This window comes from Medicago truncatula, chromosome 8, assembly GCF_003473485.1.
Source record: "Medicago truncatula cultivar Jemalong A17 chromosome 8, MtrunA17r5.0-ANR, whole genome shotgun sequence".
NCBI classification, from domain to species: domain Eukaryota; kingdom Viridiplantae; phylum Streptophyta; class Magnoliopsida; order Fabales; family Fabaceae; genus Medicago; species Medicago truncatula.
In genome coordinates, this window is record NC_053049.1 from 6,554,446 (window position 1) to 6,568,140 (window position 13,695).

The 13,695-nt window shown below is 33.6% G+C and overlaps 2 protein-coding genes across 3 annotated transcripts in view; both read left to right on the forward strand.

The window, feature by feature from the left end:
* Window positions 1–5,120: 5,120 nt before the first annotated feature.
* Window positions 5,121–7,704, forward strand: LOC112417292 (uncharacterized). The gene is made up of 5 exons (XM_024772830.1): window positions 5,121–5,230; window positions 5,324–5,613; window positions 6,009–6,144; window positions 6,244–7,141; window positions 7,579–7,704. Exons 1-5 carry the CDS (start codon window positions 5,121–5,123, stop codon window positions 7,702–7,704), a joined length of 1,560 nt encoding a protein of 519 aa, XP_024628598.1.
* LOC11434046 (midasin) overlaps window positions 7,595–13,695 on the forward strand; it is a 42,890-nt gene continuing 36,789 nt past the window's right edge. For both annotated transcript variants that reach the window (XM_024773834.2, XM_003627166.4), the window contains exons 1-8: window positions 7,595–7,980; window positions 9,090–9,412; window positions 10,426–10,492; window positions 10,576–10,796; window positions 10,885–11,094; window positions 11,369–11,538; window positions 12,143–12,252; window positions 12,348–12,467. In XM_024773834.2, coding sequence (XP_024629602.2) covers window positions 7,876–7,980; window positions 9,090–9,412; window positions 10,426–10,492; window positions 10,576–10,796; window positions 10,885–11,094; window positions 11,369–11,538; window positions 12,143–12,252; window positions 12,348–12,467 — 1,326 coding nt within the window. In that variant the 5' untranslated portion in view covers window positions 7,595–7,875. The remainder of the gene's footprint in view (window positions 7,981–9,089; window positions 9,413–10,425; window positions 10,493–10,575; window positions 10,797–10,884; window positions 11,095–11,368; window positions 11,539–12,142; window positions 12,253–12,347; window positions 12,468–13,695) is intronic.

Below are 13,695 nucleotides of genomic sequence, written 5' to 3' on the forward strand. Positions count from 1 at the left end.
TCGAGGTTGTGACTCTAATGACATATGTATGTGACCTAAGTTTCCGATAACAACAAATTACCAAATGAAGATCTTCACATTTGTTAATAATATATGGAGTCAAAGGAAGAGAAACTATAACAAAGACGACTAGGTTTTATTAGTAAAAAGAAAAAAGACGACTAGGTTTTATTAGAATAACAATAACGTGAATTTGCATAACTTGTCAAAATATTACAAGAAAATATGTAATTAAACCTAAAATGTCTCTAATAACTAATAACTTAAAAACCTAAAATGCCCAACAAATAGGAGAATCTAATAACTTGTTATCTAACAAATTTCTTCATTAACCAAAAGAGCTTTCAAAATTAAATACGAAAACATAAATCTTCTTTTGTCCTAAAAACAAAAACCATATCTGAAATATGAGTTGATTTTATTTTTTATACGATATGTATTTTTTAGCAAACCTTTGCCACACTTTAATCTTTGTTTTTATATTTCCAACATCTCAACCTTATTTTGTACCTTCTGCTCCTTAAATTGAACTTGGCGAGAGGCAATCCACAAACTTGCCAACTCCACAAATTTGGCAGTATACTTTGTCACTGACATGTTCCCTTGCTTCAGCTAAGGAACTCGATCTCTTTCTTCCCTCGAACATCTTCTAGAAAGTATCGGTTTAAGAACTCTCTCCTAAACACAGCTCAAGTAACCACAACACCGTCTTGCTCTAGGGTAGGTAGAAGACTCACCCACCAGTCATCAGCTTCTTCAGCTAGCATGTGCGTACCAAAACACACCTTCTGAACCTCTGAACACTGCATCACACGGAACACTCTCTCTATCTCCTTGAGCCTCGTCTGAGCTCCATCAGGAACATATCTACCCTTGAAAGCAGGAGGATGATTCCTCAGAAAAGTCTCTAGCATCCTCGCTTCAGCATTTGCACCAGCATTCGCATTAGGCTGCTGTCCCACAGCTTGAGCCACGGCTTGTAGTGCAGCAGCTAACGCAACATCGTTTCTTCTAGCCATTCTTAATCTCTACACAACAAGCAACAACAACATAAGATAGTATTGCAACTGTTACTAAACTCGAAACGACTCAACTACTTGGCCGGACGGACCGACCTGCTCTGATTCCAATTGTAACACCCCATTTTTCCCAACTTAAAAATTTCAAACATATATCAGAGTATTCAACACAAACGGAATGCTACACTTCACAAAATCATAAATAAGATAATTAACTAATTATCCTTCAACATAATTGCCCAACTTTATAGGGGAGAGCTCAATCAAGTCCCATATCGATGGAACAATGAAAAGTACTCTTAGATTAAATTAATTGCCCTACTTTATTTGAAACAAAAATGAGAACATTGGCATAATTATGCACAAAGTCTTCCCCCTTCATCTATCTCTCCCCATATTTATGCACCATGTTCTCTTTAAGAGCATCTACAATGGATACACTCATTTTTTGTTCTTAAATGGGTCCCACGTGCACATATCACTTATTTATAATTTTTTAATAGTAGTACCTAATAAGAATTCAATCTCTCCAACCCAGCATCTCACAAATTTCTTAAATGAGACTCACTAATCAACTATCAATAACTTTATATCATTACATTTCAATTTTTTAATACTAAAAGAGTGCGGATCCCGCTTAAAAGCGGAGGTCTTAAGTAAGACCCCGAGTATTACAAGACCTTGAAAAAAATTCTCCTCAATGGAGGTGCCTAATAGGTACCGGGTCTTAAATGGTTAAGACTCTCCCATTGGAGATGGTGGTAAAATTTGAAAAAAAAAAAACTATATTTTTTATTTGGTTAATAAAACTTCGAAGTAGTAGTATAAAACTACCTTATTGTTTTCCATGATCATTCTTATGGAGTGAGAACACTTGTTATAAGAACTTATTTGACCAATCATTGGTGATTTTTTTTTATTAGGGTTAATAGGTGTTTACACCGCTATCATATAAGTGAATTTTGATTTACCACTATAAAAAAAAATTGAAGATTTCCCATTGTAAAATGTAGATTCTTTGATTTTGGAGTATCATAATATATGACTGAGCAAACTTGCTTATGTGACATGCTGAATGTGTAATTAAATTTATTTTTTCAATTTTTTGTGTACACATTGATAATGCAATAAAAAGTCATTATTTTTATAAATAAACTAAAAAAAATGTTGTTATTGTAACACCCCGTTTTTCCCAACTTAAAAATTTCAAACATATATCAGAGTATTCAACACATAAACGGAATGCTACACTTCACAAAATCATAAATAACAGCACCTAAAAGACTCAGTGAGGGATAACCACTCACGACAGCAAAGCAACAACAATACTCTCGATCACCTGCAAGTTACTCATACGAAGAGTAACATTTCCAAGCAGAAGGGGTGAGATTTCACAAAACAATAATATTAAACATATAATTCAACAATTATATTTAACAACATGAAAACATCATAATATTCATCATAGATAATAATATATCATTTATCACTTCATTAATAGTTTATATAAAGAATCACAACTTCAACAACTTGGCAACTTAACATCTTTGACTCGACAAATACGACTATGCAACTTAGACCTCTTATATGCATGTGGTACCAATCCAGGGCATCAAGCCCTCAACGTAATAAGTATTAATATACTTTCAGGGCATCAAGCCCCCAACATAATTGAGCTAAAGCTCCAGGGCATCAAGCCCCCAACGTGGTGAGCAAAGGCTCCAGGGCATCAAGCCCCCGACAATGAATGCTAATGCATGGACACAACAACTTAACTTCTTATAAACAACAACCTCTTAAATATATCCAATAATTTGGAACATCATCATCTTAATCAACTTAGACCGACTCATGCAGCTTAGTTAAATAACAAACAGCAACATAGGCAGTATGCAAATCATCATGATATAACAATATCGAATGCAAGTCATCAACATCATAAACATCAACATAATTCATGTAATGTATATACAATTATATAACATTAGCAACAACATTAGATTATACAATTCAGGCTTACTGAAACAACAACAGCAAGATAAATAACTTAGTTTCTAACCTCCAAGATCAACTCACATCAACTCATGCAACAAAGATCGCATTTAACCTAACAAAGCATTCTGTAATTGGGCAGTTTGCGAGGCGAGGGCCTCTACTCGCCATGGCGAATTCAGGTCTAACTCTCAAAAATCCATTCTTAAACTATTTCAGGTTCAGTCTTAATCTCCAATCTTTCCTAATTATTATTAGACATGTTCAGACACTCAAAAACATCTAAGGTTCAACTTAAAGGTCAAAATTACGAAATCATGATGCCTCTCTAGTCACACTTGCTAGGCGAGTGAATCTGCTCGTTATGGCGAGCTGCAAGGTGCAACTCGCGAGGCGGGGAAAACTTGCTCGCGAGGTGAGCGATGAAGTTCATCACTCGCTATGGCGAGGATCATAGCTCGGGAGGCGAGCGATGAATGTTGGCTCGGGCAGAAGTGCAGTTTTTACGAAAATTCACTATTTCTCATGGTTTTAAGCCTAACATTGATTCTTGTAATCATCTTATGACTTATCTAAGGTCTGTAAACAGTTTCTACATCAATCTAACCATTCTACATCAATTAATCCTCAATTCCTTTCATTAACCCTAGTTTTCCAACTTTTCTAATTCAATCCTACACTTGCTAAATACAATCATATGAATCATATAGGTTAATAGAATTGAATGCTAGTCTCACCCTTACCTTAATAATCAAAATCGCAGCTTTCTTGGTGCTTCTCTCTTCTCTTGACTTTTTCTCCCTTTTTTCCAAAAACTGATCGTACGTAATGTTTTTCTAAACTAGGTCTTTCCTACTTATATCTCCTCTATCTACTTTATCTTATTTCTCTTTCTCCCCCAAAACTCTCTAAAATCTCAAAACAACCCCTCAACTCAATATTTATTTTATTTTCAAATCTTATTTTATTAAACAATAAAATAAGTCACAACTCCTCATAAAATCACATAAAATCACCTCAATCATATAAATCTCTTAAATCACACATATATCATATAAATATAATATAAACTCATCTTAATAAATTATAGACTCAATTAAATAATTAAATAATTCAAAGAAGGCGTTACAGTCATCATCCGCGTGTCTTCCTCTCTCATCCATCATTTTCATTTCTTTTTAACCACAAATTTATCTTCAATTGAAACTCATTTTCCTTCAAAATCCAAAGCCCTGATATTGTTTTCCTTGGTCTGTGAGTCTGATTTTAATTTGAAGTCTAAGCTTTGTATTGATATTTTGCCTAATTACTATCTTGTTAATTGTGCAAAATATAAGGGTAGGAGGTCTGGTGGTCTAGCTAGGCTATGGTTTAATGATGTAAATTTGACTATTCACAATTATAATACGAGATTCATTGACCGTTATATTTCTTGTTCTACCACTAATCTTGGTTGGTATGCCACATGAATCTATGGTTTTTCAATTCACGATGAAAAACACAAAATTTGTGATCTTATTAATTCTATTAAATCTAACCATATTAATGATAACCGGCTTTTGTTTGGTAATTTTAATATGGTGATAGCTGATAAGGAAAAAATGGGTGGCAATTCTATTGATTACAATTTAGCTGACTCTTTTAGTAATACTATTAATGGCTGCAACTTAGTGGATTTAGGTTTTAAAGGGAATATATTCACTTGGGCTAATAATCAAACTGACACTAGTCACATTCAAGAGAGACTTGATAGGTTTTTGGCTACTCCTAGTTGGATTGATTCTTACCCTAACTATTGTAACAATCATTTGCTTAGATATGCCTCTGATCATAACCCTTTGCTTTAAATTTTTGGCCTAACAATGCTTGCAGGTTCACCAAAACAGATAGATACTTGCCAAAAGTTGAGCAACTGTGATTCAAAATTCTGACAGTAATCAAATTGTTCACTCTACCTGGTCTCACAGTAAAGGGGATATTCCTAGTAAAATCAAGTCATCTTCACAGCTGGGGAAAAGAAACTTTTGGAGATATTCCTAGGAAAATCTCCAAATCCAGAGGGACCTAAAGCTGCTCAAAAATAAAATTCTTGATACAACTACTTTAAAGATGATCAAAATTCAGGAACAAAGTCTTGATGACCTTATGAAGGAAGAAGAGCTCTGGTGGGCTCAAAGGGCTAAAATTAATTGGCTCCAGGTTGGGGATAAAAATTCCAAGTATTTTCACATCAAAGCTTCTCAACGGAGGAGAAAAAACACTATTAATCAAATCTAAGATGATAATGGAAATACTTGGAGTGATATTGACAGAATGAGCTCAACTTTCGTGGAGTATTTTAGTAAAATCTTTACTTCCTCTAACCCTTTAGATATGCAGGATACTATAGATGTGGTGAAAGACAGAATCAATAATGACATTATAACTCTCCAAAAAGATTTCAGTACAGAAGAAGTGTTTGAAGCAATCAATCAAATGAAAAGTACTGCAGCTCCAGGCCCTGATGGCATGCCTGCTCTATTCTATCAATCTTATTGGGAGGTCATTGGTAATGATATCACTGATTATGTCCTTAAAATCCTTAACCATAATGGGGATCCTGGTAATATCAATCACACTCACCTTTGTCTTATTCCTAAAATAAAACATCCTTCTTTACCTTCAGATTACAGACCTATTGCTTTATGTAATGTCCTTCTAAAAATTGTTACTAAAATCATAGCTAATGGACTCAAAATAATTTTAAATACTATTGTAAGCCCTCAACGAAGTGCTTTTCTCCCTAATAGGCTTATTTCTGACAACACTATTTTGGCTTATGAAGCTTTTCATTATCTAAAAACTCACAAAAATAAAAATAAAAAAGGGAGTGGTTGGTATCAAACTTGACATGGAAAAGGCATATGATAGGGTGGAATGGAACTTTCTTGAGGCTACTCTTTTAACTATGGGTTTCCCTAAAAAATTGGTGTCTTCTATTATGGTTTGTATTAAGAGTGTTTCTTTTTTTTGCGCTTATTAATGGTTACCCTTCTTCTACCTTTAAACCAAATAGAGGTATCAGACAGGGAGACCCTTTATCTCCATATCTGTTTATCATCTGTGCAGAAGTCCTATGTGGCCTTATTACTAAGTATCATAACCAAGGAAAAATCTAGGGTATCTCCATAGCCAGAAATGCTCCTGCTATTTCCCATTTATTCTTTGCTGATGACAACATGATCTTTTGCAGGGCAAACAAATCAGAAGCTAAACATCTAAAGGAAATCTTTGATGAATATAAAAGAGTTTTAGGCCAGAAAATCAATCTTAACAAATCTGAAATGGTGTTCAGCCCTAATATTATACAAAGTGTCAAAAAGGAGTTTCAAGACTTCATGCCTATCCAGATCACTGACTCTATTACCAAATACTTAGGTCTCCCTACTCAGGTTGGCAGATCAAAGACTCACACATTCAACTTTATCATGGAAAGAGTCAGAGCTAAATTAAAAGGGTGGAAGGAGAGGAATCTATCCTTCTCAGGAAGAGGTGTTTTAATCAGAGCAGTTATTCAAGCTTTGCCTACTTATGTCATGAGTATGTTCCTCATTCCCGAGGGCATTTGTGATAAAATAGAGCAGGCAATCTGCAGATTCTGGTGGGGAGGAAATGAAGACAGAAGAAGGATCCACTGGAAAAACAAAGACTTCCTATTCAAGCCAAAATTCAGTGGAGGCCAAGGTTTTAGAACTATGCGCAGTTTTAATGAAGCTTTGTTAGCAAAGCAAGTCTGGAGATTAATTAAATACCCTACATCCTTCTTAGCCACTTGCCTAAAAGCCAAACACTTCCCCAATACAGATGTTTTAAAAGCTAAATTGGGTAATCAACCTAGTTTTGTTTGGAGCAGTATCTACCACACAAAGTGGATTATCAAAAAAGGGGGTCGCTGGTTAATTGGAGATGGCAAAAAGATAGATGTGTGGGATGATAACTGGCTACCTCATCAGAATGGATTCAAAACTGTCTCTAAGCCAACCAATAACATTGATATCAGAATTGTGAAAGACCTCATGGTGGAGGGCCAAAAAAAGATGGCAGCAGAACTTACTTACAATAATAACTTCTACAGGTTTGAAGCTGTAGAAGTTTGTGACCAATACTTTTTTTTTAATATTTTTTTTCAATGTGTAAAGTAAAAGTAGTATTACTACTTATAACATATATAATATAATAGTTTATATTGTTTGTCTCAAGTTTATAAATTAAGTTGTGTGAGCAATCTAAAAAATTAAAGTTGGGTTAAACATATAAAAATATGGTATTATTGGTTAAAAAAATTGACAAAGAGTAGGGTCAGCTGACCCCAAATGCTGCTTCTACTTGCATCCGTGTATGTTACTATGTATAATCTATAACAATGAATATTTAAGTTAGTAAATGTCAAAAATTCATTTTAAACTTATATAAAATGAGTTTGAAATAACTTTTTATTATTTTTGAATATATTTTAAAAATAATTCATTTTTAAAAATATAAAAAAATTTCATTATTACCGACCTGTACGAAAACGTACATATAAAAGCCCTTAAACCCTAAAACCCTTTCACCGCGCCATTCAGAAACCCTGCACGGCACCACAAACCCCACACCTGACACCACCGCTTCCTCCGTTCCGACGAAGCTTTCGATTCTTCAACAAACTCTCTAATTCTTCATCTTCAATCATCTCACGCGAACACAGTCTCCAATTTCATCTCAATTTTCATACTCGTTGTTCAAACGAAACTATTTTATCATTATTTTCGATTTTGATTCTTGTTTTTATATATTCTTACTCGATTAACGTTAAATTTTGTTAGAAAAGTGTTTTTAGGTTGAAATGTCGATTGACGGAAGCTTCACCCTTCATTTGGCGCTTCGGAGATTGCTTGATCGTTGTCCAAAGCTTCAATCATTTCCTCAGATTGAGGCGTTAGCTCAGAAGGCATGGCTTCAATCTTTAATTCCTCTTTTTACATTCGTTTCATGTTTGATTTGACTTAGTTGAGCTTATAGGATCATATAAGTTTAGTGTGAAAACAACTTATGAGTTATTAGGTTGTTCATAAGCTGTTTTCAACTTATTTTTATAAGTTTTCCAATGTGAAAACAACTTATAGCTTATACGACGATAGGTTAACTATTAGCCATTTGCAGCTTATAGTACAAGTGCTTAGCATGATAATTGATAAGCTTGCATAAGCTATTTTTATAGCAAAAACTAAAATAACATTAAATTATTTTTTAAATACCATACGTTGTTTTTATAAGCTATATTTGAGAACTTATGAAAACAAGTAGTTGAAAGTTTATGAAAATTGTCATAAACAGTCATCATAAGTTTTCCCAAACAGTCACACAAAACTTATGTTAGTAGATAAACTCAAATAAGACAATCCAGGTGGACTGTATATTTTATCTGCAATTCACTTAGTTTTTCTATTGTATATATGGTCATGTTTGGTTGACTTATTTAATCTTATCCGATGACATAAGTTTTTCGAGACCGTTTAGAGACTGTTTATGCTTATTTTCTTAAGTTCTTTGATATGAAAAGTGAAAACAACTTATTGCTTATGCAAAATAATTTATCTTTATTTTTGGCCTGTTTGGATTGACTTATTCGAGCCTATCTACTGGCATAAGCCCTTGTGAGATTGTTTGAGAGAACTTAGGAAAACAACTTATAGATTATACCTAAACAATTTCACTTTATTTTATCTTCTGTTATAGAGATAACTTATAACAATTTCACTTCATTTATCTTTTGTTATAGAGATAACTTATACACAAGCCCTTATCATATAAATGCTTATGTATAAGCTGCAAATTAAGCTGTTTATCCAAACAAGGCCTTTATCTTTTCCTTTAGAAATAGCTTATACATAAGCTCGATAAGTGCTTGTGCTATATATATATATATGTTCAAGTGATTAATATAATTATGAGTTATTTTTTAAACTAATTCATTAAAACAAAAAAAGAAAAGAAAAATTGGATTGACGCAATTCAACTATTATGCATTTTTATTTTTTTGTTTATTGCTGTGTACAGGGGAACTTGGTTACACAAGAGGAAGTGGTTAATGTGTTAGTGGGTTTTTTTCTGCATCCTAGTTATACAATTCCATTGATGGGATGTTTCCGGGCAATTGCTAGAAAATTTGTAGATAAAGCTGTTGCTTTGCTTCGTTTGGTACCAAATTTGAGGTCTAATACCGTGGATGATGCTATGGAAATTGACGCAGACATTGTCTTGGATGATGTTGCCAATGTTGTAGAGTACTATGTTGAACAGGGAAGGGGTCTTGATCTTCATGAACATGTTTGTTTAGCCTTCTGTCGTGCTCTCGATCTTCATGAGCAGAACTTGATGAGGTCGGTATTTTATTTTAAAATATGGTAGTAAGAGCCTAATTTTGAGTTATTTTTTGTCTCTAGCCATCTATACTTTTTATGCTCCTTTTAGATTCAGTTTATTGTTAGTAATGTTAATTATTGTCATAGAAAATTAAGATTTTAAATTGATGTTAATTATTGTCATATAAAATTAGGATATCTCTAGTTTCTATTTCTATGAATTATGAAACACTTGGTGTAAAATTTTGTTTATTTGCAAGTCTTGGGTACTTCCCTAAATGCTATAGAAATATTATTATATTGCTATTATGTGGAAATTTATATCGAAAACGAAAAAAATATAGGTATCTGCGTGCACATGTGTGTGGGGAATTGGAGAGCAATTATCATACTACTGGCCTTGTTTTCCAGTTCTATATCTCTTAGGAGGATATAATCTTTCCTTTTTTTATTTGCAATATATTTTTTTATTTTTAAAATTTAATAATGTTAACAGCAGCAATGCAACAATTGTCCTATGTGTGTGCAGTTTGTACGCACTTCCGCATGGATAGTATTTATGTTTAGTTGTAATAATTCTTCCATTTTGTCCAACAAAAGAATTTTTTTATTTTCTTTTATAATTCCTCCATCATTTTTGCATTGTTAAGTAAACTACTTGTAAAAAAAGAAAATGATGTAGAAATCTGTCATCCAATTCTAAATTCTAAATTTCAAACTCAAGGGAGTGATGATTATTATCAACAACTTTGACAGTAGTTATCCTTTTATATTTAGAAATTTGTATTATAGTTAGCTAGCTCTTTTAAAGGGCATATACTTGTATTAATTCTAAGTTTTGTGCACTTTTATCACCATCTATCACCCTATCTTGTCAAGTAGCATACCCTTTTCATAATTGACAATATTCGTTGCTTATTGATAATTTATAATGATCCAGTTATAGTATTGATTTATAGTGATGTGAATATAGTATTTGCTAATTTGTTAACAAGTTACAAAATTGTGATTTGATTCTCTCTTTGGTGCAGTTCTGTATTAAGCTATTTCAAATTTGCACCTGCTCCATTTGAAAGATTTTCAGGGAAACATGTTATGGTCAGTGCATTTATGATGATTTTTTGAGAAATGATTTTAGGATATGCTTTTGCGTATTACCTAGCAATGTCCTCTTTTTTCAGGTTGAGCCCCATGGACTGCATGTTGCTAGCATATCATACCGTTTTCTTGTTTTAAATCCTGAAATTTTCTCAAAGCTTTGGGACTGGTCTTGTTTTCTAGAACTCGAGCCATGCAAATCAGACCTGATATGGTGCAGGGGTGAGATATTAAAAGTTGTGCTCAAATCAGGTTCAAGAGCCAGTGAAAGCTTGAATATTGAAGCTCAGGAAGCATCTGCACGGTCAGTTTTGTATAATTTTTTTTTGCTTTGATGTTGCACTCAAAATGTATTGCATGTTCAATGATAATTTTCAACTTGTCTTATTCAGTTGGAAAGAGTTTTGTGAGGACACATTACTAGAGAAAGCTGGTTGTTTTGTCGAACCAACAGCAGACTATGTTTCTGATTCTCCTAATAGTAGCTTGGATTTCAATCAAGAGATCTGTTTAAGTTCCTTAAGATTTAATCATCATCCCATTGGTTCTCCAAAGGTTCATGGGTTGCAGCCACCTTATAGGAGCAAACGGCTTACCACAAGGTACAACTTATTTGACTCCATACTTTGGTCTATTTCTGCTTTCTATAATTTTATTTGGCAATAGTTAAATTTCAATACAGTGGAGAGAACCTACCGGAATAAAAAAAAGAACTCTGTCTATCTGTTTCCAATTATACTGTTTGAACATTTTTAAATGCTAATTTTATGGTTTTCCTTTGTTAAGCTGTGTAGCTTCTCTCTGGATTGTTTTACCGATACTTCTGATTTCATTTTAGTTAGAACTTAGTTTTTGATATCTTCTCTATAATTTTAGGGATGATATATCAGCAAGTTGTACATTTATATTGACATCAGCAGTGAAGGAAAGTTATGAAAGAGTTCTATTGGCAGCGAGTCAGAAGTGGCCTGTTCTTTTAGTTGGTCCCTCTGGTTCCGGAAAATCTGCTCTTATTTCTAAGCTGGCTGAGGATAGTGGTAACCAAGGTAAATTATACTATTGACCTTGTTATGTTATTAGTTTCTATTTCTTGTTTGCCCATATGGTATAATTTGACCGAGCATGTTTAGTTGGAAGATCACATCTCTTGGGATTTCTTTTTCATCTGTTCTCCGCTATTAGCTAGTCATTATATCTTTCGTGAAAACAATAATCCTGTCTATCTTTATACACAAGTTATGGTGGAATATGTTCAAACATGATTATAAGTTCTTTAGTCAAATTAAAACTCCATTACTCCATTAGGACTTGAATACAGTTAATAGAAGAAAAACAAAATAGTATGAAAGCAATTGCGCACGTATTTTTTCCTGTGAATTACTGTTCATTTTGTGAATTCATGGTGTGGGAAAGAGGTGTGGAAAGCTCATGGTCTTCCTTACTGGGTTTCCCTCAAGGATATGCTTAGGGGTTGGAGAGCTTTCCCTGGTTTCTCCTCGTTTATGTTTGTTTTCATCTTTCATGTTTTATTCTGTTTTTAAGAGGATTTATTATCCCCTTCAGTCTTTCTAATTCTCTCTTTATCTAAATAAATTTCATTTTCTATCAATCTACGTTAATAATTGTTTATGCTCTTATTTTCTTATGCAGTTATATCCATCCAGATGGATGACCAGATTGATGGCAGAACATTGGAAGGGGGGTATGTCTGTACAGATAGGCCTGGGGAGTTTAGATGGCAGCCTGGGTCACTTACTCAGGTTCCAATTCATATCTAACTCATGCAGATGTTTTGGTATCTGTGCCTAGACAAGTTAACAAGAATCTCATTTCTGTATTGTCTTTGCTATCACAGGCTGTGCAGAATGGATTTTGGATTGTTTTTGAGGATATCAACAAAGCACCATCTGACGTACACTCCATATTGTTGCCTTTATTGGAAGGGAAGGATTCATTTGAGACAGGACATGGGAAGGTGATTTTTTTGGCTGTTCACTTCTCTTCTTAAATAAAGTAAATTGTATTCATTTTCTGGTTTTTCTGGTCCATGACCTCCAAGAAGATCATTTTGTAAGATACAACAGTTCTTTGTTAAGTTTTTATTAATTCTTTCACATTATATGCTACTTTTGGATGGATTCTATGATGCGATCTATTCTTACCTTAATTAATAAGCAATATTTCAATTTGACAATTGTAAGTCATTATCATTTAAGGAATACAAGTAACAACCAAATAGATAAACCTTTGGTTGATGAAAATGTTTGGTTTTAAATAAAGGCAAATGCTAACTTGTGCCCTCAAGGGCACATGTTAAGGAACTTATTAAAGAAATATAAGCATAAAAAGTCGTGCATTCAACTTCTTAAAAGTCAATATATTATGTTTTCCAATGCAAAGTTGCTCTTTTTGGGTTGCTTAACATGTGTCCTTAGGACACAAGTTAACATGACCCTTAAATAAAAGTGTATGTGTGTATACACACCATTTGTATATTGGAATGTCTTTCTTATGATGATGATAGAAAATCCAATTTTTTATTAAGACACACTATCGAAGCATGCGGTTTGGGAAACTATAGCTTATTATTATCATTTTGTTTTGCAATTCTTGCATGGAGTACTTCGTTTATAGTTTCTTAGCGAACGCATGCTTGTCCTGGCACCTTGGTGTTATTTCTCATTATGTATTCTGATTTTTTTTTTACAAGATAACAAGGCTGAGCCTTAAAGTACTTGTAATTTAGAGTGAATGGTTGTATTTTAAATCAACTCTCTTTGACCTTAACCCACTTGGGTTGGCCTGGTGGTGTTGGCTTGGGACCTAGGAGTGTGCTCCTCTCAATGTCTCAGGTTCGATTCTCCCCGGTGCCAATATCGGTGGACTAGTTTGGCATCTTAAAAAAAAAAAAAAAACTCCCTTCGCCCTCACATATATAATTGCTGAATAGGATTATGATCGGTTTTCTGTTTAATAGGGTATCATTCTCTCAACAGAGCAGAATGTTACATTTCTCTTCAGTAAAACTTTTTCTTTGGCAAAGTTTAATTTGGGATAAAAAAATCTTTTTATGAAAAGCATAGTAACAAAAAAATGTTACAGTGGTGAGTTTCAAGCATCCTGATGTTGACGCAACATAGTAAAAAAGATAATGAGAAGAAGTTTCTGCTGACTTATCAGAAATAACCATTGGCCAAAAATAT